The sequence below is a fragment of the Ictalurus punctatus genome, chromosome 18, assembly GCF_001660625.3.
Source record: "Ictalurus punctatus breed USDA103 chromosome 18, Coco_2.0, whole genome shotgun sequence".
Lineage (NCBI taxonomy): Eukaryota > Metazoa > Chordata > Actinopteri > Siluriformes > Ictaluridae > Ictalurus > Ictalurus punctatus.
Genome location: NC_030433.2, coordinates 11,450,808 through 11,477,217, shown reverse-complemented (window position 1 = coordinate 11,477,217; position 26,410 = coordinate 11,450,808). Strand labels below are relative to the sequence as shown.

The window sequence follows — 26,410 nt, the reverse complement described above, 5'->3', positions numbered from 1 at the left end:
TACCTGTACCTTTCCTGCAGCGCACTTGGTGCCGTCAATGGGAGGGCCTTTCTTGGTCTTGCAGAAGAAAGGATTCTCAGGGTGGCTGCACCACAGCTGCTTGCACGGGTCGTAGGTGCTGTACTAAAAGAAACAGTCACGCTCGCATTCACACATGCAGCTTGCAAGGCTAGAATACATCCAGGACAGAACAATACACAACCAGACCTAACTCTGGAATCATGAGGAATCATGTCTAGTCCCACTGTAACCTTATAGAAACCATGAAATGGTTCCACACAGCCAACATTTTCCACTATTGATCTGCGCAAATTGTTTCAACACACCTTCCTTTAATCTAGCCACATTTTTGACCTTCTTCAATATTTCTTCTGTGAAAATTATTTATTTATTTTTTTAAACCAAAAGTGCCATTTCGGTTGGAAATATTCAGTGACATCCATTATAAATATATATCTGATGATAACTCCATACTTGTCTAATGTTAGCTATGCCACAAATGCATCGATAGATCTTATACCACTTCAGAAAAATAAATCAAGTTGAGACAAGCACAGTGATCGAAATAGTACTAATGTGAGACTGGGGGAAGGGGATGTGGTTTCAGTGGTGTCAGTTAATATTTAGCGAGCTTAAAACACCGTTGCAACTGTCAACTAGATAGGTAAAGTTCGTCACGACAAGCTTTGATGTTGGCTTGATTAAGCCTGGCTGAAAGTTTGAAACTGTTTCATAAGCTTGAAGATAGTTTGAAGCTGAAAGACAGAAAGAAAGAAAGGGTGATGGACAGACGGCTGCCGGTAGAAAGTCAGATGACAAATAGAGTGATACAAGTAGAAAGTCAGATGGATTGAGAGAGTGATACAGGTGGATTGATAGAAAGAAATATGGAGAGAGAGAGAATATGTGCTACTGGTAGATTGATAGAGACACTGACATTGAGTAAGAGGTAGAGAAGAGGGCCTTGGGGCCATGTGCATGTAGGTGTGTGTGCGTTTTGACAGTTGGAATTTGAAATCTTGAACATTTGGAGCCAGGCTCTAAACATTCCATCAATGTAAGTCTATGGGAGTTTTGGGGATTTTTGATCATCCACTATGGGAAAACCGTAAGTCCGATCAATTTAAAAAAAAAAATACAGCCTGAATAGCTGAGTTTACTGAGTTTGGTGAATATACAGTAGTTTGAAAGATTTAGGAGTTATAACAGACCAACATTTTCAATACAAGTCAATGGGAATTTTGGCCATTTTGAGCTTCCTTAATGGGAAAACCGTAATTCTGATCAGTTAGAAAGCTCCTAGCACTCAAGTCAGAACAGGCGGAAAGTTTGTTGGTGGATGGAGCTTGAAAGCTCTAGGAGGAGTAATGCTTAGAGGAATAATGCTAATTTTGAAGAGGAAACTTAAACAGCAGAACAGAATGTTGCCAACATAATTAATATGTGCATAATAGTTCTATGCCTAGGATGAGACCTCATGCTATAAATGCTCATCATTTCATATTTCATAATTGTACAATAATTGTTTAACGCTCCCATTCAATATTCACTTAGTAATACTGTTCTCAAGTACAGCAAAAGAGCAATAGGTGGGGAAAATGAAGATCAGTCTGGTCGTAGGTTTGATTGTGGGTGTCAGCGTGATGTGTCTCACTCACCGCTGTGCACATCATGTAACCCATGCCAAAGTCAAAGCGGCATTGCTCATTCATGGAGTAATGCAGACCGGGTAGCTGAGGAAGGGACGGCCACTCGTGATCGAAGGGGTCATCGCGCAGACAGTCGTAGGTGCTGCAGGAAACACATCACCATTTTGAGCTTTCTAATTCATAAATAAATGCCCAGTGAATCTCTTATACTCCTCGCTTTGTATTCAGTTATTCACCTAAACGCATATTCAGTTAAAAAATACTATGTGAAAGCAATAAGAAAGGTATGAAAGTCAATCACTAATTAAGTTTTTCAAGTTGTTTGAAATGTATGATAGCATTAAGAGATGCATCAATACCAGTTTTTTTGGTACTGCTACCGTCAGAGCAAGTACGAGTAAATGAGCAAAGTATCAGACCAATACCTGATACCAAGTATCAGTACTGGTGCATCTCTAGTGTTAAGTCATGCTGAGAATCCAAGAAGTACTGTACGATCTTCTTGGATTCCTGCTACTAAACCTTTCCTTACTTCCATTTCTCCAAATCTTTCTGTCTGTTAATTCCCATAACTCTCGTTTACTGCCATTTTCTGTTCCTGCATCCATCTACACAGACCCACAATCTGCTTTTCAGCTTCCTAAAACTTAATGGCCACCTTGAAACCAAACTTAACGGCTTAATGTTGAGTTCTGTGAGCAGTGAACTGAAGGCTGTAATCTAATGGCTGTACAGTGCGAGTGGAGTCTCACTTGATGTATTTGCTGAGCTCTTGCTGGCTGCAGCGGGACCAGTGGAAGCGGTGGAAGGCCGCCTGCACCAGTGGAGCCATGATGCTTCCCATCGGCACCTCGTCTCCACACTCATTACCCTGTCCATCATGTTCCATCCCTAATCTGACGTTCCATAACACACACACACACACACACACACACACAAACACACGCTTAGTCTATACACATTCAAACACTTAATTCATCCTAACATGCATTCTCTCGACTATCAGAATTATTGGTACCCTTCAAGAGAATTGGAAAGCATGATTATAATATACATTACACATATTGATTAAAAGGTTCCATTCCATTCAAGTGGAGAAACTGCTTACTTTTTCCTTCAAACAAAAACCTTTCCCATAAAAATGTCTCTTTAATAATACATTCTGGCAGAATTATGGACATGTCAAAGATTAGAAAATTGCTCTTAAGCTCAAAGTTGCCTTTGACCATTTCTTGTGTCCCTGAGGTATAGTGCTAAAGGTCACAACTTGCAAATTCTGACCTGACTAGGAAAGGCAAAGAACAAATTAGTAATCCCCCCGATACATATCCCCCCCATTTGGAATTGGGAACTTGGGAAGGTCTCCCAATTCAGCAAGTGACGTCAAATCAACATGGCTGCTCACAGCATTAACAGTAAACAAAGTAGTAATTCTTACCTTTTGCTGTATATACCAGTATTTGCTTTCGATCAATCAACATACAGACACATTTGCTTGTTAACTCTATAACGGCTTGAATGTACAGATGTAATTCATTACTCTGAATTCCCACTTCTGAGATAAGTCGAACGCAGCATAAATATAAAGATGGTAAGAGGGGCAAAAAGAATGCAAAGATCAGTTTCTAGAAACTGCACAGTTTTGTTTGAAGGATGTCCATTTTCAGAAATCATCTTCAATAAAAATCTAATTGTTCTTAAACATAAAAATAGACTTTAAAGTCTTAAAATTAGGACTGCTTGTCCCATTAAGTTGAGCTACTTTGAGCCTAAAGATTTCTTGTGAATATGATCCCTGATGTCCAGAGCATATGAAAAAAAAAAAAAGAATAAAAATCATTCTCACACGTGTCCTGTCTCATGAGCCACCACAAAAGCAGACGAGAAACCATCCTCATGATTCAGAGTGCAGCTCCTCACTGGGTGACACATGCCTGTCACTGGAGCGTAACCTATACACACACACACACACATGCGGACACACATAAACAAACAGACAAAGAAAGAGAAAAAAACAAGTAAGACACTGTAGGGACTGTATGCATTATGCACTGTGTATATGTATGTGTGTGTGTGTGTGTGTGTGTGTGTGTGTGTGTGTGTTTGTGTATAAGTGAATATATGTTTGATGCATATTGGCTATACTGTGTCTGTTTTGGTGTGTGCTGTATCACCCTGCATGCCCGTTGGTCCAAACTCTTGTCTGGTAAGGAAGATGGCATGATCATGATACTCCGCATCGTTCTCGTCCTCCTTCTGTTGCAGAAAAGCCCAGCGACACACATTCTCCAGACTCTGAGATGGGTTCCCTAGCTCAATCAGTCCCATGGACTAAAAATATTGAACACAGAACCAGGATTAGCACCGCAGCGTTACATTCACTATGCTTTTAAACAGCAAATCATCTATAATATGATAATATGATAATTATCTGATAATTATATGATAATTAAGACCTAGTCAGTTGGTATTGTAATATAGAACAGCTATTGCACTGGGCTCAGAGTGCTTTCACATATGTAGCGTTTAGTCAGTTTCAATCAAAACCTGGCCTGTTTTCCTCCTTGATGCAGTTTGTTTAGACAAACTCTGCACTTGCACTCTTGCACAACCAGTCCGAGATCGTTTGAGTGATGTGGTCCTATTTCAATTCTGTTCAAACTCCAGCGAGGTTCGATTGCATTGAGAAAGTAATTCACGGATGGCTCGACCCTGTAGTGAATCAAACATGCCGTGTATTTTGGGCTGAGTGCAGCATTTTTCTGTAGCTGCGAACCAAGAGGCAAAACTGAGCCATGGACAGAAATATGATGTGTTCTGGATATTTAGACTGACCAAAAAAAGATAAATTAAACAAAACATGATTTATATGAGTTATTAATATCATTATTTAGTCATATACAGAGCGTGACTGGGTGGTTTTTGTAATTTCTACACAAAAAGGTTTGTTCACCTCTTTCCCATCGCCGTTCGTCTGAGCAATAAATTAAAGGGTTTTACAAATATGTTTTCAGCCCTACACACTGCTCAGCCAATGCTGTTTTCCAGTTTCAGGTTTGTTTAATTATGTGCAATGTGAGCCAAATAGCAAATGAACTGAAAGTATCAGTTTTGTTCTGACTCTGACTTGGCAAATGGATTAATAGGTGTGGAAGCATCCTAACATTGCTAAACTGGCACAAGTCTTATCCTGAACTTAACTTCTTTAAATATTTCATCTCACACTGAATAACATAGTTAACTACATCGTACATCAGTTTCACACTAAAAGAAAAAAAAAAGGAATTTCATGAAAGTAAAAAAAGCCTTATTTTGGGCGAAATTTGTCTTGTTTTTTTTGTGTAAAAAGAAAAATAATCTTGTCATGTTTTGCATTAGAAAAGTAATCTCATTTTTAGAAAATAATCTAAATCTAACTTTGTATTAATAAAATACTCCAGCTAATACTGAGCAAGATTTAACCAGTAACAAGCTATAACAATTTTAAGACTAAGATCATTTGCACACTTCAATTTTTCAATGAAGCAGCTTTGTCATGGTTATGATGAAATCCACACTGAACTACATTACTCATCAGCCCCAGCACGTCACATGATAATGTCACATGTCCCACTGATCACTCACACCTGTTCTGTGTTACCCCTAATAAGAACCCCTACAGAAGTTCTAGTTGTTCAGCACCTACTCGTCAAGCTTTTGTTGTTGTCGTGTTTGTGTCCTACACCCGCTCTCATAGTCTGTATGGACTTGCCTTGTGTCCGTTGTTACATTTATGGTTCTTGTTTTTACAGTTTTGGTTGTTTGTTTTGCACTTTATTAAAAAAAATAATAAATCTGCGCTTGTATCCACCTCCCTGACATTATGTTGCAGTGTTGTTGTTTTTCCCTGTTTCAATAAAAATGTTAAAAATAATTATTATTCTCATGCCTTATTATGACACAAAGTCACTTATTTTTATTATGCTGTTTGAAGAAATTGTATTATTGTAAGGTTTTTTTTTTTTTTGCTAATTATTACTCTTCGATTAAGAGAGAAATTCTGTGATAAAGTCACAACTTGCTTAAACTTTGGCATTTTTGTCTAGTTTTAAGACCCAGTAGCATTTTAGGGACTAGATATTTATGCTATTTTCAAGAATTCTTACCAAGTCAGTTTTGCTTACCCCACTGGCAGATTTTTTGGCTTTTAAAATTTTAGTACATGTTAACTAGATTTAAGTGTGTCTTACTTGTTTCAATAAAGACATTATTTGCAGTGCACTTGTATATTTAAACAACATATTCTTCACAAATACAGTATATTTCAGAAATGTGATGTTATTAGCTTCAGCTAAGTGCCCCTGATCTGTTTCAGCCATCTCTGAAATACACAGTGAACCAGGACAGAACCATATCTCGCTGTAGTTCTTGCCTGGTTTCCCACTGAAACTAAGCAGAGTTGAGTCTGGGCAGTACCTGGATGGGAGATCTCCTAGGGAAAACAGAGGTTGCTGTTGGAAATAAGTGGTATTAGTGAGGACAGCAGGGGGAACTCACCCTGTGATCTGTGTGGGTCCTAATGCCCAGTACAGTGATGAGGACACTATGCTGTAAAAACAGCACCATCTTTTGGATGAGACATTAAACCGAGGTCCTGACTCTCTGTGGAAATTAAAAATCCCAGGACACTTCTAGTAAAAGAGTAGGGGTGTGTCCTGGTGAAATTCCCCCATTGGCCCTTCTCTATCATGGCCCCCTAATAATCCCCACCTCTGAACTAGCTACATCACTCTCTCCTGTCCACTAATAGCTGGTGTGTGGTGGAAGTTCTGGTGCACTATGGCTACCGTTGCATCATCCAGGTGGATGATACATGCTAGTGGTGGTTGAGGAGATCCCCCCATACAATGTAAAGCACTTTGAGTGCCTATAAAAATGCTATATAAATGTAACTGTAAAAAAAAAAAAGCCTTATTAGAATCATTTTGGTTTTGTGGCAAAGCAATACTATAAATAGTACAAAGTTTGAAAAAATGTTTGACTTTTGTAATAATCTTGGGTAAGGCTTACATAATTCTCCCCGATTAGGTAAATGTACTTACATAATATAGGAATCTGGGAAATATGGATGTCAATCCTGTGTATCTATTAGAATATTATATGACATCTGGGGAGTTCTCAAATCTGTCTAATTAGCCAATTCATCTGGTAATTGTGCACTGTCATTAAGGGGCCAAGCACTGAAGGCAGCATGTTGTTATTCTAACTTTTCTTCTTCTTCTCTTCTTCTTCAGGCTAGGGTGTCTATAGCAGCCCATACAACCATCTGGTAAAAGTTGTGAAATTTGGCACACTGACTGGGGAGGGTCTAAAGAACATTCTGAACAAATTTGGGCCAAGTGCTGCCAATGCTATAGCGCCACCATTGGGTCAAATTTGGGCCTAATCTGGAAGTACGTTTATGGTCATAATCTTTGAACCGGATTAACTGACTTCCCTCAGTTGAGATGAGTTTCTTCAATACTCCTACAAATTTTGTCCAGTCATCACCTAATTTAGCACATGTCATCTTCAGAGTAAGCCTTACAAATAATATCAAACAAAGTTTGGTACTCCAAATGGTTTGCCCATAATGGGCTAATAATCTGACAGCGAAGCCATCAAACAGGAAGTGAGGCTGTATCTCAGCATCGACTTTGCGCACTGACACAAAGCTATAAATTCCCAAATTTTGATCTGGCTGGTTATTTCTCTTAAACAATTTTGAAAGATGTTACAGCAAAAAATAAAATAAAAGCAGGCAAAAGTAAAAGGGGTGTGATAGGGAGCTAAACATATTTTTAATGTAGGCTTACCTTGGCTGAGCAGAGCATCACGATTCGCACCAGCACTACATTGATATGAGCACCAAGTGAGGCATCCTGGTAGATCTCATTCACCTGAGAGCAAAGCCAGAGAAAAATGCTTTGAAACTTGATGCTTTAAGGCAGTTTGTGAATGCTAGTGATGGATCAATGGTGTGACTTTAACAGACTTTTAACCTCACACTGACCTCAGGGCAGACACCAAGTGACTTAGAAGTTACTGTACACACTAATTACAGGGTTTGATGTCATAGAAAAAAGTTAACTGTTTTAAAAAATGTACATATAATTAGAATTCCCTAAGACAGGCCAAGCAAGCAGCAACCCACTTGGGGTCTCGAGACAGCCATCTGTGAGCACATGTATGTGTGTGTGCCTGTAGAATAAATATAATTTCCCTCCTCCTTACATCTGACCCTGCCTTATTCCCCATTTACATAGCTCATCATGGGAAGAAACCTACGAAAGGGTGCCGGACCATTGCCAAAACGCACAGCATGTGGGTGTGTGAGTGTGAGAAAACTAATGAAGCCCTACGACACACACAGAGACTGACAGATGGATGGCAACCCAACCAGAGGCTGTTTAAGAATCTGAGTGCAACTGGGGAAAACAAACAGAGTGGGGAAAAAAAGACAGATTGACAGTAGAAGAAGAAAAAAAAGAAAACGGATCACAGAGTAGAATAATACAGCAAGATTCTGGGAATCAAACCGAGGTGATGCTCACTGGGCTGTTAATGTTGGCTAGACAAGGGTGGCAAATACTCCAAATTTTGCTGCAATTTCAATGAAATGAGACAGTCAATAATTAGTGTCAGGTCTCATTAGCTCAAATAGAGTGGTATTATGTGGTAACTGAGGTGATTAGGGCTGAGTCTAATAAGGAGGAGAAAGACTTCCTCATGTTTATCACATTAATCAGTCGCCAAAGTTGCCTGGCAACCTTGACAATGAGTCGAGATGGTCTGAACTCCTCATGGATTGTATGTCCATGCATTACTGGCCTCTCCAGCCCTACATCTGTCTATCACACACACACACACACACACACACACACACACACACACACACACACTGACAGCAGCCTTTTACCTTTTACCCTCACACATAAGCAACAATCAGCAATGTTCAATGCTGTCTCTCATTACCACTGATTTTTTGTCTGTTCATTTTCTCACGTTGTCTGTCTCCAACATAGATGAGCACATACACAGAAGCACACACATACACACAATGCTAGCAACCAAAGCAGAGGTCCCTCATTAGTGTGTCGCTGTCTCTGGCCCTCAGTAGGACCCTGGCCGTGTTCTATTAGTCCGGCTCCCAGCATGCTGCCGAGCAGGTAGGCAATTGACGAGCAGGAGGCCAAAGTGCCAGAAAATCATTAGGATTCGATTAATAATGCAGCAAGGGCTTCCACCGGAGCTTGTCTTCTGCTAAGCAACTGAACGGCAGCACAAACAAAAGTGAGCCAGGATGGACTGCGAACAGAGATACGATGGAAAAAGACAGAGAGCCTGAAAAATAAGGACTAAAGCGTAATATACTGATGACAATTTTACTTGAGTGGAACTGGAGGCAAAACAAGTACATGGCCAAAAAAGTCAAACTGAATGCAAAGCTAGTTGCTAGCTGCGAGTCCAATCTCGCCCACAGATATGCACATTTATCCTTCAGGTCAAAAATGCTGTCAGGGGCAGGACAGAATTTCCAGTCACTCAGGAGCCGTCAGGAAAATTAAATATTTTTTTTTTGCAGCTTTCCATCTGCGAGCTGCAAAACCACTGTGTCACAGTTCTACAGAACCCACCGGTCCACCAGCTATCTGAGGTTACGTTGAGACCGAGTTCAATCCTAGCAAGTTTTCATTTGACACCCTGTTCATTTCATGTGATAGAATAAATATCAAAGAACGATTGAGGCCTTCAGTGACTTGCACCAGCAGAATTACTTGTAGGGAAAAGAAATTCTTTTGGACTTACGATGTTCATAAGGGTGAGCAGATATTTCTGGATATGCTCTCGGCCGTGAAACTGCACCACGGAGCAATCCACTCCCAGCAGCACCTCGATGTTGAAGATCTCGTCTTGGTCCGACTGTCTGCGTGCACGACTGCTGCTGTGCATTTTTTGCTTAAACCCTTTGGATATGGCTTCCACTCCAGCCAGACTACCCAGTACTGAACCTGCAGAAACACACACACGTACACACACACGCTCTGTCAAATGCAGACAAGAATGCATGACATACAATTGATATCACATTCAAAAGCAGTCAAGGGAATGCATTTAAGTTTCAGGTCAGCTTGAGTGCAAACTGATGTAATTAAAGCATGAGCAAATCTACGGCATTTCAAACATACGCTTTCCATATCCTACTATCTGAACCCCAGAAGTCTTATAAAACAATATTGGATTGTCTTAAGACCTCTGCTGTTCATCTCCTGTGCCTATCTGTTACAATATAAAGTATATAGAGTACATATAAAAATGTATAAAATAAGGCTGCCCGATTATGGCCAAAATTATAAGCACGTTTATTTTGATCAATATTGAGATCATGAAAATTTTTCACGATTTTTCATTGATTTTAGGGATAAAATATTTTTATTGCACTTTCACATTTAAATAAACAGGCCGCTGCTTTCACCTCCATGTTGTGCTACATTCCTGCTAATGTACAAATCTTTGCATCAAATTAGACTGATCATTAAAGTGCATCATCTCGTAGAAGGAAAACATAAATAAAATTGGACCCAAAATATAGGATAAGTAAAAATAAAAATGCCATCAACCAAATGAAAATATGCAATCCAATATAACAATATGTAACCAAATGAAATGCATTCAGGCGAATGCAGAAAAGGCAATAACAGTGTTTACAGGAGGAGAGACGCAGACAAATCACCCACTAGAGTGGTACATGTCATTTTGTACCGGAACCCGGAAGTTAGCTTCACACTGGTTCCCTCAACAAAAATCCAATAGGATTTTCCCATAGGCTTTTGGATAGGGTTGTCAAAAGTACTGGTACTTCGGTATCAAGTCGGTACTAAAAAGAAAAAAAGTTGTCGGTACCAGATGTTCATAAGTATCGGTAGTACCGGGTCAACCCGATACTGACGCGCTGCCTGACAGGTGGTCAGTCTGGAACTTTTCATGGGTGCACCGTGCAACAAGAAGAGCCAAAGCAGCAGCAGCTTCCCCGGTTACCACGGCTGCGTCCAAAACCGCATCCTTACCTTGTTTATGCCCGTTTCCTGATCACCTGACCTTTACTTGTTGTTAACAAGTAACAAGTTAACAAGTTTACTTGTTGTTATTGTTTTACGTTTTGGATTTGTCTGCCTCTCTTCAATAAAGCTCTTATCTGCACATGCATTCGTCCTAAACCCTCATTACGTGACGGTTAGCAACTGCCTTTTTCAATACATGTAAAAGCTTTTGAAAAAAATCACGAGTGGAGTTTTACTGGTGCATTTTATGTCATAGAATAAAACATGAAAAATATTTTGAGCTTGTGTAAACCACAGACCTTATTTCAGGCTTTTAACCAAAATCCCATTCAAAAAACTCATTGACTTTGGGATGATGGAACTGAAGGGAGAAAATGCTAACTCGTTTCCAGGTTTTGGCATTACAAAATGACGTCATCCCTGCGCCACTATATGGTGACTGGCTGTAAGTTTACAAAGCGCTTGATTTGATATGCAACAGAGTTTTCTATGAGCAGAGGACGAACTTTAAACGTCAATATTGTAGTCGATCATGTTCATGTAATCGTGGGCAGTCAAAATCTTAATCAAGATCAATATCCGATTAATTGTGCAGCCCTAATATAAAAAAAGCTTTCCCATTCAGACACATAAGTGTTAATAAAGGCCACTCGAAACTACATCTACAACAATGGGGAAACTCAGAAAAAAAAGAGACTGCAAAAACAGATGGCAGACTGGGACAAGAAATCCATTCCAATTCATATGAGTGGCTGTTAACCAGCAACACACAATGAACCAAAGTCATTGATGAATGTGGGAGTTTATTGGAGAACCAGGTGTCATGTAGTTATCTGGAAGAACGTACATGCTCTTATGTGTCCAGACAAGCCTGCGTTATCTGTGTTTACCTAACCTTGATATCAATGTAGGCCTAACATGGGAACTGAAAGAGAGAGAGAGAGAGAGAGAGAGAGAGAGAGAGAGAGAGAGAGACAGAGAAAGAGAGAGAGAGAGAGAGAAAGCAAGCAATGCCAGTAAAAGACGTTGACCATATAGTGTAATGTTGTGCATTTCAAGACAGTTGAATCACAACTAAAAACAAACAAAAGTGAAAAATGGGCAAAAGTCAGAATCTGTCTAGGTACAAAAGACATGATCGATTACCCCAGAGTATCGTTTTACCAACAGCGAGTCATAACCATAGATTTTGGTGTGGCAGGACGACATTAATAATGACATAGCCTCAAACAAAATTATGTCAAGAGACTACCCCACTTGCTTTATGCTACAGGCTAGTGAAGTTTTAGAGTAACCTCATGAAATGCAGTTAAGAGTTGGCAACACGCAGTCATACAGCATACAGACTAGAAGCTCATTTTGAATGTTTTTAGACGTTCGACTATGTGTTTGATGCAGCAGGTGTGTTCTCCAGGTTCAAAAACCACACAAAAGATCTGAAACTATCCCAAACATTTTTTGCATTGGAAAAAGGAGACATATTTTCCATGGACTGCACTTACACTTTCCCCTTATTTGCAGAAATTTACTCAATGTTTAATTCTTATTATTTGTTAAAAGACAGCTTGGCGGCTGCAGTGTATTCTTAAACTAGCCCAATCTGGCAACCCTGTCATTAATGGTGCTGTCTGCTGCTCCTCCTTCCTTGAAAATGTTCATAGAGCGAGCATGGGGCAGTGTGATTCCTGCCCCAATGGTATATTAGGGTTTGTTGCGGTTTCCAAATTTTTACCACTAGGTGCAATAATAACTAAAAGGAGGTAAATGCGGCAGTGAGTGCGCCACCCTACAGAACACTTCCAGAAGCTATGCATCTCATTTGCAGCAGGTCATAACAGCAAAATGGTGCTCTACTAAGTACTAAAGATGCTTGCCATGAAGGGGTTGAATAATTCAGAAACTGAATAAATCATTATAAGTTGCATTTTCAGTTGAATTTGGGGAAACCACATGAAGCATTCGTTATGGTGAACTATTTCATTTGCTTTTGTTTGATTTGTTCATTGCAAACAGCTGAAAGTCTGTAAATTTTGACTTACTGACGGGTTGAATCATTTTGATTGCAACTGTATATCCAATATGGCCCATTGTTGACCACAGGAAAGGCTGCTGTAAAAGCATTAATCATCCTCAGGTTCTGTAACAAAAAGCATCCAGTGCATGGAGACTGTGCTAGCACCATAGTAAACAATATGATAATAAGGGTATAAGCTCATGAATAAACCATGTGTTCAATAGAAAAAAAAAAAACATAATTGGAATCTTTCTAGGATGAATCAGCACTTCAGATTTTCACACTCGCATTCTCACACGGTGGCTGTATTAGCATACATGCTTGAAGCAACCAGTTTAGCCTAATTTAGACTAATGTTCAACTGTTTAATTCTATTGGTTAAATGCCACTGGGTCAATTTGACACATACCATCGATGACTAATCTATAGTACCTCACAAGTATAGGCCGTTTGGGATCATTTATGTAAATGGTGACCATAAATGTGATTAAGAGTGAGATGCTCTTGGCTAATAATGCTCATTCGGGCAAAGGCAAAACAGCGCATGCACCATGATAAATGGCAACGAGAAGCCTTCATTGCATTGATAATGACTTCACTCCAGTTTCAGTTTTGTGAATTCCTCCGGAACTGTTCGACTTCTACCAAGCTCTGATCAGCATAATGTCTGCAGCAGTGTGGTTTAAATGAGTTCATCTCATTCAGGCATCATCAATCCATCATCAAAGAAGTTGTCTGAACATTAACCACTGCTTACATTATAAATACTCCCTATGGATTTGTTGCTTTTGTGGAATTACTACCAATACGCTGAGGAACTGTGATTAAGTGTTAAAAGGAGACAGTGTAAGCAAAGAGAAGACTGCAGATAAAATAGGGTTTTACCTGATCAAGTTTCCACAACAGATATAAAGTCCTCGTTTTGAACTCAGGTTCATACACTCCTCTAATAAAACAACACTAACCGATCTAATGAAAGAAACATTCTGCAATAACTCATAATGCTTATCACAGCCCCAATCTATAAAATGGTCATCCTCTCAATTTACAAAACCAGAGCAAAGACCATGAATCAAAGTATTAACAAGGACCTGAAAGCTTAAAGCCAAGACTTTAAACAGCTGATAAGTCAGCAGTTTATCGGCTCAAGCCTGCAAACTATAGGGAATACACACAACAACAACAAATGCTCTACCTGCAAATGCCAGCATGCTCCTGAAAACCCAGCAAAGATGTCATCAATTCTTAGTCTCTTCAGATCATAATCTATGAATTCAGTACAAATCATAGCATCAAATCAAATCAAAATGCTCTATTATGCAAAATTAGGCTTGCAATATAATGATTTATTTGCCTCTACATGATTTTATACTGCCATGATATCCAGTGATGTTTACTCTGATCATATTATATAATATTTTTTGCCTTGCACCTCAAGGGTTGAGGTTTGATTCCCACCTCTGCCCTGTGCACGCGGAGCTTGCATATTCTCCCCAAGCCTTGGGGGCTTCTAGCGGGTACTCTGGTTTCCTCCCTCAGCCCAAAGACATGCACCGTAGACTTATTGGCATTTCGTAGTGTGTGAATGTGTGCGTGTGATTGTGCCCAGTGATTGGTTGGAACCCCTTCTAGGGTGTCCACCGCCTTGTTCCCCAGGATAGGCTCCAGGCTCCCCCATGACCCTGCGTAGTATATGTGGTATGGAAAATGGATAGATAAATGCATGCATATTACCTGGGAACTCTTATGCATTTTGCCATTTTGCATAGGCGCGCCATAATTTACACTAGTATAAGTTATCAAACAGCATATGAATCTGGGACGATTTGCACAGGTTTTTTTAAACTCTCCAACATTAACTGACAATACCTGGAATCCTGCATCACATGTAAGCAATCTCTCGTCCAGATTTTCCCTCAAAGATGCACTGACACCTTTGTTTTCTGTCAAGGTAAATGAAGAATTTCAATAATATGAAATAAAATCTGTCGATGCATGTTTGACTTAGCTAACATCAGACAAGTATACTCTGAACATCAGTTATGGATGTGACCAAAAAATTTCGAAGGCCACATTTATCATCTATAGTCTTCAACATCTATGTGATGCAACCCAGGAAAGCAGATAATCCAGGAATCGTGAGCCAGATCCCAACACGTCAACTTCCTTCAAACTTACAACTAGCAACAATGCTCCTAGCATCAACCCTCCAACTCGGCACAGTCATACACCGCTTCCATCACTTCCACAGTCAAACAGGTATCACAATGTCACCACAGTCATCATATTTCAAGGGTAAAAGGTTTCACTGCACCACTCTGTGCTTGGCCAAATCCTAAAAATAGAAAGCTAGAGAAGGACTGGCCATGTGTTTGTAGGTGCTATGCTGAAGAAAAAACTGTGTCTGGCTTTACTGTGACAGCGTTATTGATAGACCCGGTTTATAGAGTCATGGTTTCCAACTGACCTGCTGAAAGACTGTTAGTGATGCAAAAGCTGTCGATTAAACTGATGTCAATTGTTCTTCAAATCAGCAGTATTTTGTGTTTGAGCAACAAACAATCTGTCTCAGAAAACCTGCAGGATATCACTATGGCTGCATTTTGGCAAATGAAAAAACGTTTTTTCAGCTTAGAGCATCCTTTAACACCTTAACATTAGGAAAACAAAAATACATTTCACAAAAACAACATAGAAATGTTTTTATTTAATCTTGCCTTGGCTTGCCTATTTCTAGTTTTGCTGAGTCTGTGCCCAATGTAGCCTCAGATTCTTGTTTTTGGCTGACAGGAATAGATCCTGATGTGTCTTTTGCCATTGTAGCCCATCCACCTCAAGGTTTGGAGCTGTCTGAGATGCTTTTCTCCTCACGGTTGTAAAGAGTGCTAATTTGAGTAACTGTACCCTTCCTGTCAGCTTGAACACAAGTCCAGCCATTCTCATCTGACCTATCTTATCAAGATGTTGTTATTTTCCTCCCTGCAGAACTGCCACTCACTGGATGTTTTTTTGTTTTGTTTTGTTTTCTGCACCATTCTGTGTAAACTCTCGAGACTGTGTGAAAATCTCAGGAGGGTTTTTCCCCCCAGGCCACCACACATAACATCATAACATCCAAAACATGTTAGCACGATAACGTAAAAAGCACTATAAATGATCTCTTCTATCTATTCTCTGCCAAGATATCGACTAAAGTATTCGCAAAACAAAACGCAGAGAGAAAGCACACATAACCAGAGGACGATACTGCACACACACACACACACACACACTCACATTCCAGAGGTCTCCAAGTAACACACATGGCTTTCAGAGAAGTCCAGGAAGATTACTTGCCAGATGGATGCGCAGACACTGGCATCAAGAGTCAAAACAAAATGCATAAGTTGGATTTTCAAACAGGGCTGGCAGATGTGACCATTCAAGCAACAGACTTTGAAAAATAAACAAAGAATAAATCTGAGCAAATTGCCTGATGTTTGGCATATATAAACAACAGGAAAGGCATGCAAAGGGTGTAAAATTTAATCAGAAGTTATAAATAAAATAAAAAAAAAAAAAACAGCCAAATGCAGACGAATCCTTAAATTCCTTTCAGCAATACAACTCCCATTGCCAAGGCTTAGCACGTCTAGCTTCGTGTCCAATAGGGTTTATTTCAATAAGAAGCAGAACTTCAATCATAGTCAATATACAGAGAAACGCAACAAATGACAAAATTGCTAATTGCATTTTCAATTTAAAAAAAAATACTTTAGGCAGAAATGCACATGATTTACAAAGATCAGAAATAACAAGTACTACTTTGCATGTGCAAGGGGAAAACTGTGGTTGCAGTTAATGGGTGTGTTGTAGGTTGTTTACAAACAAAATGTATAACTTTTTGTTTGTTACATGCAAAGTTAGGGGTGAAAACAATATGTAAGTGTTATACATGTGCTATTTGTTCTCAGTAGCTGCGGCAGGATTTGAGTTCAAAGACACTTCTATCATTTATATCAAATATTTTTTTAAATACTTAGTAAAAGTAAAACAATTGTAACATGCATTCTGCTTCATTTTGTTAGTGTGCATAAATGAATTACTATAGTAATTATTATTAACACACAAGCAATGTATTTGAAAACAGGTTTCTAATGTGTATTACAATATTAAACTGACTTTTAATGATGTAGTGTTTTTTTTTTTTAAAAGTACACCATTATGCAATTTAATCATATTGTTTATTTTATGTACAAAAGTCTACACAACCCTGTTAAAATGGCAAGTTTTTGTGATGGAAAAAAAACAAAAACAAAAACGAAACCAAGATAAATCATGTAAGAACTTTTTCACTCTCATTGTGAAATTACAATATATACAAAATTAAGTGAAAACAATCAGAAACATTTTAGGGAAAGATAGGAAAAATAAAAAAAAGTTACTGTAACCCTGTTGCATAAATGTGCACACGCTTTTATAACTGGTCATGTGGTTTTGTTCAGAATAAACCAATCACACTCACTCTCATGTTCAAAAGTAATTATTATACAGCTGTCATCAATGAAATTATTCTGATTAACCCCAAATAAACACCAGCTGTTTCTGTAGGATTTTCTTGACCTCTTGAAGCCACGGACCGCAAAGAGCTTACAAAGCATGTATGGTATCTTACTGTTGAAAAGAATCGATCAGTAGAGGTGTACAAAACATTTTCAAAACATTAGATGGATGTTAACATGGATCACCGTAAAGGCCATCATCAACAAATAGAGAAAATGGAGCACCACATTGACATAGACAAAAACAGGATGTCCCTCCTAAAATTACAGAAGGACAAGACAAAATCTTACCAGGGAGGCTGCCAAGAGATAACTATAGCAACATTAAAGGAGCTGCAGGAATAGCTGACAATTAGTACTGATTAGTCTCTGCATGTGACAACAATATAACATCGTATTCTTCAGACATGTTTTTCTCACAAAAAAACATCCAGGCCCAACTAAATCACCCCAAACCATGTGGAAAATTGCGTTATGGTCTGATGAGACCAATTCCAAAAAGTGTAATAATTCCATAATTCTAAAAGGTATGTTTTGCACAAAAAAGCACCAAAAGAACACCATACCTGCGGTGAAGCATGGTGGTGGCAGCATCATGGTTTAGGGCTGCTTTTCCTTTTTTCCACTATGCATTGGTCAAAGGAATTTATTTAAATCTGGCTGATAGAGTTTGTGTAGCATTACCAAAACATACATACTGTCATGATTTCCCCTTGAGCTAGCTTTGCAATATTGCAGTGTGCTCAGAAAACTGAAGCGCATGCTCGCGCACGAGCCCAGTGCGCGAGCCCTTAGCGAACGCACACGTTTGGGTCTTCATGACATTGACTTTTGTTTATGTTATGGTTATGTTGTGTCTCCGCCCCTGTTTTGTCATTGGTTGTTTCCTGAATGTCTGTCTTATGACTAGGGATGTCATGATACCAAAAATCTAGTAGTCGGTACCGATACCACCAAAAGTATAAGATACTCGATACCACGGTGTGGTATAAATTTTTTTTTTAAATGAAATAAAAATTCTAAATAAAATTTTAAACTCCTGGAGGACATCCTCCTCTGGCTAATACTGGCAAAAAGAGAGAGAGTGAGAGGGGGATATTTTAGTTATCAAACACTCAGTATGTTTACATGGACAACAATAATCCAATATTAACCCGATTAAGACGATACTTTGATTAAGAAACTAGCATTTAAGAGCTATTTTTTATTACCTTAATCCGATTAAAGTCATGCTCAAAGTAAACACAAATGGAATTAAGACATGTGGAGTATTCCTATTTTAGTCTCATTATCGACGTGCATTACAGACATGTACACACCTTAATCACGCTATTAACGTTGTGTGGGAGTTTTCACCGCATTTTGCGACATGATACGATCACACACGGTAGTGCCCAAGCGTTTGACGGCAAACAGGAGAGCACGGCTGCGTCTGAAACCACATACTTACCTGGTATATTGTAGGGGAAACACATGTATATAGTAGGCGAAATACATGTGTTTCGGCTACTATATAGTAGGAGTCGTCAATTTGCACATATAGCATAACAAATAATTAACTGCACTTGAAGCTTTCATAAAATTAAAAATGAAACACCCAAAACTGTATACGGTACCATAATGAAGACCAACTGTATGTCAATACGTGAAATTCTGGAGAGAATGTCGGATGGCGTGGCGTGGGGACGTAATGACGTGTGCCGTTAATCACTCCATGTTCCATAACATGTAAAACGGGAACATGAAAGGAGTATTCTACTATATATATTTCGCCTACTATATACATGTATTTCGCCTACTATATACCAGGTAAGTAAGTGGTTTGGGACGGAGCCATGCTCTCTTGTTTGCTGTCAAACGGTTGAGCACCGCGTACACTGTGTGTACATGTCCTGTCGCAAAATGTGGTGAAAACTCTCACAGGACGTTAATAGTGTGATTAAGGTGTGTACATGTCTGTAATGCATGTCGATAATGCAACTAAAACAGGAATACTCCACATGTCTTACTTTGATTTCTGGTTACTTCGAGTATGACTTTATTCGGATTAAGGTCATCAATGATTGCTGTTTATATATATGGTAGTTTCTTAATCAGAGTATTGTCTTCATCGGGTTAATATCTGATATGGTTGTCCATGTAAACGTACTGACTGACTAATAAAACAGTGCTAAGTGCTAATAACAAGTGCTAAGGTGCACTCCTAAACACACACACACACACACACACACCTTATACTCTGAATGCAAGCAGTAGTTTAAATTCACTATTATGGTGGCAGGCCAAAAAGATTTATTAAAAGCATTAACATTTGAATAATTATTAGTGACATGACACTGCATTTTGCTGACAGGACACGGTTTGAATGGCGATGCATGGTGGCCCATTCGGAGGTAGTTTATAACACTGCAATGTGTTATCAAATAACTGTCTATCGCAAACATTACATGGAGGATAACGTTAGCTGGTTTCACGGCTACAATGCCAGCTGCCTCAAACAAACATAATATAGGGTCCATCTTTCAGGTACTTCGTCAAATTCCAGGTGTTTCCTCGCTTTGTTTAAAATGAACGATAGCATCGGTTTCCCACCTGCAACCGATCCTACCTTTCCTCTTCGGGGCGTAGCTAAAATTGTCGCTGTCTTCTGTAGTTTTTCGCGTGTGCTTGAAGGCCTTCTTCTTCTTCTTGACCACTTGTGGACCGACTAAAACACTTGCGCGTATTTGCGGCCCCCAGTTCCGGAAGAATTGCAACCTCGATACCTTCATTACCAACGATACCCACGCTACTACAGAAAAACAGTACAGTCACGCTTTAAGAATGTAAATGTATGTAAGTATCGGTTCTTGTGACATACCTACTTATCACAGTATACCAGTGACTACGTTTCCCATACTGCACGGCGGCCTACAAACATGGCCACCATGGACTGCAAGTCCCAGAACACTCACAGACACACACAGAACACTCATTCTAATCACACACACACAGCCACAGTATAAAAGAGACTTTGTGAATATTTAGACTTTGCGAAGTATTAAGTGAGGTTTCCGTATACAAAGCGTTTGTTCTTGCTTCATAGTTACTGACTTTGTGTTTCATTTTGGTGCTTTGTCTTGCCCTGTTTATGCCCGTCTGCCGATCGCCTGACCTTTTGCATGTTTTTGGACCGCGCCTTGGATTACCATTTTGGATTTGTCTGCCTCTCTTTAAATAAAAGCTCTTATCTGCACTTGCGTACATCCTAACGTCTATTACGTGACACACATGTGTACGTTCACATACAGTACTACAGGCCACAGCGGTGGGCAAAACCATGAAGTTATAAACATTTCGCATCAACATCAGCTAACAAACCTTCCGACTTCATTTTATTTCCTAACACACACATGGCCACTATTCAACCAGAGTAAACAAACCTCACACAGACACTCCCCTCATCAACAGCACTCTCAGCCACAACACAGGCCCAAGAAAATACTCCTAATTACTGTGTTTTCCATAAGAGTGCCACCGGTGCAGAGTAATTACTGTTTTGGACTGCATCGTAGATCAAGCTGTGACTCTCAGCTGAAAAATCAGGCCAACCGAAATGGAAACAGCAGTGCTGAGATGGCCACTCCAGGAGCAAAGGCCATGGTGCCATCTGCAGAAGACATTGTGTGTGTGTGTGTGTGTGTGTGTGTGTGTGTGTGTGTGTGTGTGTGTGCATGTGGGTGTGTGTTAGAGGATGTTTCAAAGGGAAGGTGAGGACACGCAGGAGCTGCAGAAGCAGCGGCGCTGAAGGAAATGAACTCTCCTATGAAACACTGGGCCAGTGGAACAAATGATGTTATTTCAGGATGAGAAGATATTTAAATCTCTCTCTGTCGCTCTCTCTCAACAATGATGCATTAATTTCAAACACATTTCCGAATGTTTAAGCCTTTTTAGTATTTTATGACACGTGTGGCAATGTTTTTGTTTGCGGTGGACTTTCAGCATCCTGTTAATCACTCATATTAATCTAACTTATTTATAAATATTTCAATATATTACAAGGCGAAGGCAGGGTGGTTTAATGGTTAGCACATTTGCCTTGTTCTCCCCGTGCTTTGGGTTTCCTAAAGGTACGTTGGTTTCCTCCCCCAGTCCAAACACTGTTTAAACTGTGATATCAAATATATAAAAAAAGTATTTGCCCCTTCCTGATTTCTTGACTTTTTGCATGTCACACTTTCATGTTTCAAGGGGTGCACGGTGGCTTAGTGGTTAGCACGTTTGCCTCACACCTCCAGGGTCGGGGGTTTGAGTCCCACTGTGGCCCTGTGTGTGCGGAGTTTGCACGTTCTCCCCGTGCTGCGGGGGTTTCCTCCCCTAGTTAGGCTGATTGGCATGTATAAGGTGTCCGTACCATATGAATGGGTGTGTGAGTATGTATGTGACTGTGCCCTGCGATGGATTGGCACCCTGTCCAGGGTGTACCCCGCCTTGTGCCCGATGCGCCCTGGATAGGGATAGGCTCCAGGTTCCCCATGACCCTGAAAAGGATAAGCGGTATACAAGATGGATGGATGGATGGACTTTCTTGTTTCTGATCAAACAAAAGTCAATATAAGACAAAGACATCCTGAGTCAACACTAAATACAATTGAATATACAACACCCATATATCACCCATGTGGAAAAAGTACTTTCCCCCTTAAATAAATTACCTGGTTGTGTCCCATTTAACAGCAACAAGTGCTTCTGTTAACTGGAGAGCAGTCTTTTATACCACTGTGGATGAATTTTGGCCCACTCTCCTAAATTAATTAAAGCTGAATTGCCTTAATTCAGCCACTTTGGAGGGCTTTTGCACATGAACTGCCAGTTTAAGGTCCTGCCACTGTATCTTCAAGTCAGGGGTTCAAGTCAAGATTTTAAGTAACTAATCATTTTGTTTGAAGATCTGTGTGACAAATATACAAAAATAGAAGAAATCAGAAAGGGGGCAATACAGTTTTAAAAATGTTTTATGATACTACAACATCCAGATTTAAAAAATAACAACAACTATTTTTTAACAAGTGCAAAAGTTCAGCTGAACTACAGTACATTTCTTAGATAATACATCATCACACTTTTTCAGAATTCAGACATTTCTTTCAAATAATTCAGTTGTGACTGCAAGCCACATGTGGTAAAATGAGACTCAGGGCTATAAACAGTGCTTGGAAGAAAAAAACAAACTGAACCTCTCCGACCAGAAGGATGCAAACAAAGACAATTGCTTTGCTTAGCCTTTAGTTTAGCTCTTAATATTTATAGTGGGAAAACAAAGGCATTTTTAAAGCCTGACCTGTCCCTGTTCCCCCTGCCTCATTTTTCCCCTCCACAAGTTATAAACTAACTCTTCTCATGAGTTTTTGCCCTTCTCATGTCTGCCAAGTAGAGCTTAAAATCCCATCAAATCTGCCACGTAGACACTCTCTGACTGAGTCCAGGCTTGGCTGCAACATGTCTCTGCTGGATTTCAGTATGAGCTTCAGCCCTCATTCACACTCTCACAGTTGACACAGATCTACTCATCCAAATCTGGGTGTTTTTTTTTTAAACCCTCCTTCAGACAGAAAACTATTTTATTGTTGTAGTCTGATGTATAGTGCTGAGCATTATTAAGTCTGGGATGCAAATGCTGAGGTGCATCATAATGCCACGTCATGTTGTCCGCTTACTACGGCATGGATCCAAATTCAGTTTAACCACATAATCAATTGTATATTAGGATGCAAAACAGTGTTTAATGATCTACAGCAGTGACCCCTGTACCTATCCATGATGGTACTGCAGGGGAGCAAATTATGATCATTTAAATGTTGCAGTTTCTTCTCCTTCCAATCAGCCGAATCATGTGGCAGCAGCCCAACCCATAAAATCATGCAGATACAAGTCAAGGGCTGAAAACATCAGAATTAATGTGATCTTGGTGACTTTGACCATAGCATGGTTATTGGTCCCAGACTGGCTGGTGTGAGTATTTGAAAAAACAGCTGATCTAGTGGGATTTTCTACACAGATTGGTACAAAAAAATCAAACAAACAAACAAAGAAAAAACAGCAACAACAACAACAACAAACATCGTATAATCAGCAGCTCTGTGGGTAGGAAAATCCTTGTTGATGAAAGAGGTCAAAGCAGAATGGCCGAGACTGGTTCAAGCTGACAGAAAGGTTACGGTAACTCAAATAACCACACTTTACAAGACAAGGTGAGCAGAAAATCATCTCAGAAAGCACAATCTTGGGATGGATGGGCTACAACAGCATACTATATTTAATGTTAATGACCAAAATGTTTAAATCTGAATATTAACTATTTATGTTTATAAGCCATCTTTTTTTCTTCTTTTTTTCCTCATAACATGCAATTTTAAGTATTTTAAGTAAAAATCCAAAAAGCTGAACGTTTCTGAATAATTTATATATGAAAGGGTTAAGAGCTGAGTGTGTACAGTGCAGTGCAGTGACATCTTCATAATGATACATGATTAGATTTCTCTTCCAGATTTTTATATTGATCACCAGCTGGCCAGTGTCACAAACGTGGAGACTTATTACATCGCTTATATTGGTGTGCATGTGGAAAAACCCATTGGGTGACTCTTCCCTCCAATACCTATTCTTTCTTTCCTGTCTCAAGACAAATGACCCAGAAATACTCAAAGCAAAGACAAACCGAGCTTCGACATCTCCCCAGCTGAACCCTTCAGACGAGACTCTGAGTGACACGTGAATCTCTCTGTGAGAAACTGATGACTCTGGTCTCCTCCTCACACCTCTCCCACACAGTGCACTAAAGGAAGTGCACTCAGGGCAAGAAAGAGGAGCGAGAGAGAGAGAGAGAGAGAGAGAGAGAGAGAGAGAGAGAGAGAGAGAGAGAGAGAGAGAATCCAGGAATGGGGAATGCATGTAGAGAAGTGAATTAGCCCCAGAGATCTGAGCTAAGTTGAACCAGGTTTCTTAGAAAAAAATAAATCATAAAGGTCAAGATTAGTCACCAGGTTTTTATCAAGGACATCAAACACAACTCTTTTTCTAGGGATACACAACATTAGAAATGACTTCAATATCAGTAATTTCACATTCTCTTCATATGTCACTCTAAACCCCCTTGTCACGTTGGCCTTTTTTATTCTTCTAAGACCACTAAAATGTCAGACTTCTTGAGGGCACTGTTTTTTATTCATCTGTGATAAACTCATAATGCTGTAGCTTTACTCTGTAGACCAGTGTTGGGGTCAAATCGTCTCAAAATGATGCCACGGGTCACACATAATGATTATATTTGAGCATCACTGATTTTGATTCAAACAACTAATAGGACTTTTGGTTAACAATAGATTTCATCATCATTTTGTCATTTCCCAGAGATATCACTAACCAATATATTTTCCTACACCAACATCCAAATATGATATCATGATATCTGGTTCCCACTACCCTATCCTGAGAGTTTATCTGCATTTCTAAACATTCATGACAATATTGTAAGTTTCAAAACTGGTATTAAACATGAAACCTGTTCATATCACGTTCATTAAAAAACTATCTTTAATTAATTAATTAATTAATTAATTAATTAATTAATTAAAGTTACTATAAAGGGTATGACTTAACATCACTTTCCTGCCGGAACACGCTTCCTCGGCCGGACTGAGTGGCAAAACATCCAGCAAAATAGCTTGTTTCAGTAGGGAAGCTGCGAAAACGCTAGTATAACTAACGAGTATCAGCTTAAAGGCAGTTGGACTCGACAGTGACCTTCACAACTTGCTCAAGAACCTGTGGTCCATGGACATCGGCATGTAGTCAGAAATCGGTTTTCCTGACATTTATATGTACCTGATTTCGATGCCTGGGAAATATACTAAGCAAAGCCTGAAGGCATACAAAAGCCTTGACGCTTGGGCCTACTTCAAGGCGGGATTTATTGGAGAAATTAAATTGACAAGAACACCAATAAACATTCTGGTTGTATGTGGACAGGTATTTACAAATATTTTTTATTTTATTAAATCATTTTACCTGGTAAACCGTAAGCTAGCTAGTCCTAGTTTGTTTGTAGCTAACACTGCTTCCACTTACTATATATTATATATTTGTGAAGGTAAAACAGTCAGAGAATGAATAAAGTCCCCGTTATTCATCAATGGAAATATGCAGTGTTTAAAAAGAAGTAACGTTGCAAACTATACAAAATTGTACAAGATGAACACCACATTCCAAAAGATCTTACACTTACATTGCTCGACTTAGTGAAAAAGGACTGAATGATTTTTTGGCACCCTGTAAAAAGATAGGTCCGAATTTTTATTGAATCCGTAAGCACAGTCGATTGCACAACAGTTTTTTTTTTTACCATTTTAGATGTGTTTTTTTCTGTGTTTTTGAGGAATTCACGGTGTACACTAATGCTGCCGCTCAGTCTTTTTGCCACTCAGCGGGTGTGACCGCGGCGAGTTCCGGCTACCATGACGTCACGTGCTTTCCCACTATTCTTTGATCACACAAGAGGTATATCTGCATACTATTTGCATATTGGACCGTGATTGGCCCATGGTTGCAGTCAACAAGTGCAACTAGCATGAAGTTGGACACAGCTCTGTAGTGACCTGGAACTTGATATTAAACTCAAAACTCAATAAAATTATAAACCAAAGGAGCCTTTGTTTTCCAAATAACTCTTAAAAAAAAGTCTTTGTCCCCCACCGAATTCATTTCTGAGCCTCCAACTGCTTGCACTCTAGTGTTCACGGCTGCTAACCTAACCTAACGATATTCTCCTATACATGCAACATGCTTCTCTCATCATGAAGCATGCCATTAACTAGTTACTTAACCAAAGTAAACTAACGTTACATTATTACAGTCCAACAATCTGACTTAGTTATAAACTGTTGATTATAGTATAAACCACTCCAAAACTTACTGTAGCCCTGGCAGTTAAATATTTTGCTATGAAAAAATACAGTTGAGGTGCAGCAGCAGCCATATTTCAGAACTTTTAACAAGTCAGCTAATGAATATTAATGAAGTGTCTACTTCTTAATATTAATGACGAGTGGGTGGTGTCAGCAAAACTATTTGGAGATTCTGAGTGAG

At 39.4% G+C, this 26,410-nt stretch overlaps 1 protein-coding gene across 1 annotated transcript in view; it reads right to left on the bottom strand.

Moving 5' to 3' along the window:
- adamts2a (ADAM metallopeptidase with thrombospondin type 1 motif, 2a) overlaps nt 1–26,410 on the bottom strand; it is a 74,701-nt gene that overhangs the window by 17,809 nt on the left and 30,482 nt on the right. The window contains exons 4-10 of the mRNA XM_017492061.3: nt 9,477–9,679; nt 7,484–7,567; nt 3,824–3,980; nt 3,496–3,601; nt 2,402–2,545; nt 1,659–1,791; nt 10–123 (exon numbers count right to left, since the gene is read on the bottom strand). Of these exons, the coding sequence (XP_017347550.1) occupies nt 10–123; nt 1,659–1,791; nt 2,402–2,545; nt 3,496–3,601; nt 3,824–3,980; nt 7,484–7,567; nt 9,477–9,679 (941 nt within the window). The remainder of the gene's footprint in view (nt 1–9; nt 124–1,658; nt 1,792–2,401; nt 2,546–3,495; nt 3,602–3,823; nt 3,981–7,483; nt 7,568–9,476; nt 9,680–26,410) is intronic.